The 4,544-nt window shown below is 55.0% G+C and overlaps 1 protein-coding gene across 1 annotated transcript; it reads left to right on the top strand.

Annotated features, from left to right (window-relative positions):
• Nucleotides 1-2,863: 2,863 nt before the first annotated feature.
• Nucleotides 2,864-3,286, top strand: LOC137153142 (ribonuclease-like). Its single transcript, XM_067548227.1, has one exon. It carries the CDS (start codon nt 2,864-2,866, stop codon nt 3,284-3,286), a length of 423 nt encoding a protein of 140 aa, XP_067404328.1.
• Nucleotides 3,287-4,544: the final 1,258 nt, after the last annotated feature.

Genomic DNA, 4,544 nt, shown 5'->3' on the forward strand with positions numbered 1-4,544 from the left:
CCCCAAGCACCACACACACTCCCCTGTGACAGACAGGGACAGAATCCACAACTCCAGATTCCCACAACCCTCTGCTCTAATCCACTAGACCTCACCTCCCTCCCACAGGTGGGGGTAGAACCCAGGAGTCCTGGCTCTCAGACCCCCTGCACGGATCCAAAATCCCCCCTGGCAGCATGGGGAGGAAATGAATGAGTCAAAGCTGCTGGGATGAAAGGGGTGCAACAGCGACCAAGGTGACCTGCTGAGCAGAACTAGCACATTAGTGAGTTCAGCAACTTTTAAGTAAACAAGGGCTCTAGACTCCAAACTGGAACAGTAATTATATACGGCCTCCAGGAACGCTCAGGGATTATTCCCCTCTATTCAGCACTGGGGAGGCCACATTTGGAGTATTGTGTCCAGTTTTGGGCCCCCCCACTACAAAAAGGATGTGGACAAGTTGGAGAGAGTCCAGCGGAGGGCAACAAAAATGATGAGGGGGCTGGAGCACAAGACTTATGAGGAGGGACTGAGGGAACTAGGCTTGTTTAGTCTGCAGAAGAGAAGAATGAGGGGGGATTTGATAGCAGCCTTTAACTACCTGAAAGGGGGTTCCAGGGAGGATGGAGCTAGGCTGTTCTCAGTGGTGGTAGATGACAGAACAAGGAGCAACGGTCTCAAGTTGCAGTGGGGGAGGTCTACGTTGGATATTAGGAAAACCTGTTTCCCTAGGAGTGTGGTGAAGCACTGGAATGGGTTACCTAGGGAGGTGGTGGAATCTCCATCCTTAGAGGTTTTTAAGCTGAGGCTTGACAAAGCCCTGGCTGGGATGATTTAGTTGGGGTTGGTCCTGCTTTGAGCAGAGGGTTGGACTAGATACCTCCTGAGCTCACTTCCAACCCCCATCTTGTAGGAGTCTATGCATGGAGGGGGAGATGGAGTTCCAGTAACTAGCGAAAAGGAACAAGAGGGTCGCAGAAAACAGCCCCAGCAGGAACACGGAGAAGCGGGGGAATGAGAACGGTGAGTGGAGTGAGACCACGCCGCAGGGACCAGAGACATTAAATGATTGGTCCCATTCAAGAAGGGGGAGATATAGGTGCCTGCCTTATCTCCTCTGGGAACCAACCTCCCCCTGTGGATTGAACCAACCTCCCCCTGCGGACGGGCTGAGCCACTGAGGTTTAGGGCCAACTGGATGAGACTCAGACTGGGAACCATGAACCGTCCAAAAGAGCCTCACTGCTTCAGTGTGAACTTATCACCAGGCCATTGCAGACTCTCAAGGCTTCTGAGCTAGCTGGCTTCCTCTTTTCGCCTTGCAGGTCACGCTGGTCCCTGTTACCGTCCTTCAGTTTCATCCACTAAATCCGTCAGCTCAGCTTTCCTGGCGTCTGGGGGGGATTTTGGCCTGGGAGTCAGGACTCCTGGGTTCTACCGCTGGCTCTGGGAAGAGGGTGAGGTCTAGTGAGCTGGGGCTGGGAGCCTGGACTCCTGGGTTCTGTCTGCGAAGGAGGTCTCCACTTGAAGGTTACTGCCACAATATGGGTGTCAAGACCAAATCAGTGGACTAGATCCTGCTGACTTCAGCAGAGCCGGGTAGAATTGTTGGTGATTGGCACGGACGTGTTGTGAGTTCAAATCCCCCTGGGGCTTTTAGTGACAATTTCTTTCATACTGTCACCAACCAACGACTCGCGGCTCGACTGCAGACATCTGCACAAGGCCAGGTCCGCTGCTTGCTGAGTTTAACACTGTTTAACCTCAGACAGTGGGAGGGTCACATTACCTCCATTGACTCATTGGGCCCAGGTATTCATCCTACTCCTAAAACAGAGCCCAGGACCGGGACAGCGGGTCGGGATGGGGGGCACCGGCAGAGCCGTGCGTTTCCAAGCTAGGACTGGATTAGGAAGGTGCCATGAGTCAGGACTCAGGATGCGTCTACACAGCTGAGGAAGGGGTGACTCCAGCACGGCTAACAATAGCAGTGGGGACGTGGGGGCTGGACTGTAGCCAGGGAAGGTACCCAGGGTCCCTGGCTGGCCGGTATCAAGGCAGCTACCCCGTGGCGAGGTCTGTGCCGCCTGCTACCGGTACCCACACTGGACAGATGAAAGCTGGCCTGACTCTGCCCATCCACCCTACCATCGCGTCTTTGCTTGGTGGGTAGACGCAGCCGGGGAGGTTTCTCTGTCACCTGGGTGTCTGATATGACACGTTCCATTAGTTCCCCACCCCTGCCCTGCCCTTTCCTGCCTGCAAAGTCACTGTTTTTAATTACCAGTTTCCGGGAAATGATGCTTACCCAACTAACGTCCTGGATTTCTGTTTCCACTCCTCCCCTGTCCACATCCGGTGTGGCTCTATATAACACACTCCAAGAGAGGGAGGAGGATCAGGGCGAGGCAAGGCTCAGCACAGGCCAGGATCCGTCGCTCCCACACCAGCGAAGAAAGAAGGACTCGGGTGAATTGCGGGAGATCCCAGCAGGCAGGGGAGAGGAGAGAACAGCCTCACATGGGGCTGCAAAGGCCAGGCTTGTGTCTGGGAGACAGCGTGTTCTAGTGGTTGGAGCAGAGGGGCTGGGAGTCAGGACTCCTGGGTTCAGTCTCCACCTCTGGGTGGGGAACAATGGGCTAGCGGATGGAGGGTCCCTATCTCTGTGCAGATCTCTGCAGCACCTGGCACAAGGGAGCTTTTGGTGTGTCAGGGCCCATGAAGCATCCGGCAGGATGGGGCAGGGGTAATGGGAGGGGCACTGGGCAGAGGGGGATGGGCAGGGGCTGGACCCAAGAGGTTCCATGGAGGAGGCAGATTATCACCCGCAAAGTTTCCGTCCATCTCCCCTCTGCAGGTCGATCCAGCAGCAGACACGGCCATGGCTCCAAGGGGACCCCGCCCTGCGCTCCTGCTGACCCTCGGCCTGCTGGCCGCCTGCCTGGCCCTGGCCAGTGGGCAGACGTGGGTTGAGCTGAACAAAATATTCCTCAATCACCATGTGGACTATCCACGGTCCTCACCCCCCATCATCGGCAGCTACTGCGACTTTGAGATGAGAGGCCGGGGGTTATACTGGACCCAGGTCAACACCTTCATCGAGGCACCAAGCGAAGCCATCAATAGCATCTGCTCAGAGAACGGGACGCCCCTCGGGGGTGGCCTACACCAGAGCAAAGCTTTCATCCCCGTCAACACCTGCAGATACGACCCCCAGACCGATTCCTACCCCCATGATGAATTCGTTTCCCGGAAAATTGTCATCGGCTGCTGGAACAAGCTCGCTGTGTACTTCAGAGAGTAGATGTAGGACCCAGGCTGAGCAGGGAGGGGTCCCTGGTGCTTTCTCTCACCCCTCTCTGTCCCGTCCACACCTGTCACTGTCATTGCTTCACTTTGAAACCTTGCCTCCTGTCCGCCACTCTCTGTGCTCAATAAAGCCTGATACTTGCAAAGCCATCCCTGTGTTGTTGTCTGAGTTTGATGATGGGACGACCGTAAGCCGTTCCACAGGCGCGCTGGGAGTGTGGTGTTCTTCTCCAATGCAGTTCTCCATCCATTCAAGCCCAGCCTCAATGATTGCCCTGGAGTTGGGAATAGAACCCAGGAGTCCCAACTGCTACCGCTGGCCCTGCTCTACCCCCTAGAACTTACTCCCCTCTGAGAGCTGAGAGAAAAACCCAGGGGTCCTGTGTCTTCCTCCACCCTGTTCGAATGCACTGGACTCCATTCTCCTCCCAGGGCCCGTGTTAGAACCCAGGTGTCCTGACTGCTACCATTGATCCTGCTCTAACCCACTAGACCCCACTCCTCTGCAAGAACTGGGAAGAGAACCTGGGAACCCTAAATCTTCATCCACTCTCTTCTATCCCACTGCAACCCTTTCTCCTCTCATGGCCCCAGGTAGAACCCAGGAGTCCTGATTACCCTCCCCCATTGCTCTAACCCAGCACACCCCATTCTCCCAAAATTGGAACCAGCGCAACAGACACAAACCTTTATGCTTCAGGGCAGGAGCCAGCCACTAGTTGAGGAAGGTCAGGAAGCAATTTTGCATCTGAACAAGTATTTTTTATAATTCCTCCTTGGTGTGAATTTCTTCCTGTGACAGAGATAGATCTGCAGGGACCCTGGTCCATGCCCCCCCCCCCCCCTCGCACTGACTGGTGTTCCAGCTGAAAGCACCCAATGTCTCCAGGAGAGGGAAAGAATTAAACTGAGTCATTGTCAGAATTAGCCTCCCCTAGGGCTGGAGTCACTGACTGGATAGAGCGCAGGGGATAAATCCACCCCTAGACCAACAAAGAAAGAAGCAGGTGGCTCCCAGCAGGGTAGCTGAGCAGTTTAAAGTGGATCGTTGCTCTTCCAGTCCCTTCAACACCCAACCCAATGAGCCACTGACAGGGTATTGTGTGAAGGGGACCATGGATAAATGTAGTGTTTGAGAGGAAGGCGTCACTCAAAAAGCAGGACTTTCTAAGGCATCCGGCTACTGTTGCCCCTTGACATCTGCCGCCTGAATCCTCTGCTCCTCTCTGTCTCTAACGCCTTCTGCAGTGCAG

Source organism: Emydura macquarii, unplaced genomic scaffold (genome assembly GCF_026122565.2).
Source record: "Emydura macquarii macquarii isolate MOO-44397 ecotype Brisbane River unplaced genomic scaffold, CSIRO-AGI_Emac_v2 contig_214, whole genome shotgun sequence".
In the NCBI taxonomy this organism is placed as follows: Eukaryota; Metazoa; Chordata; order Testudines; family Chelidae; genus Emydura; species Emydura macquarii.

What these genes read in the sequence shown, in the direction of transcription:
- LOC137153142 (XM_067548227.1), top strand. Translation starts at nt 2,864, where the DNA reads ATGGCTCCAAGGGGACCCCGCCCTGCGCTCCTGCTGACCCTCGGCCTG.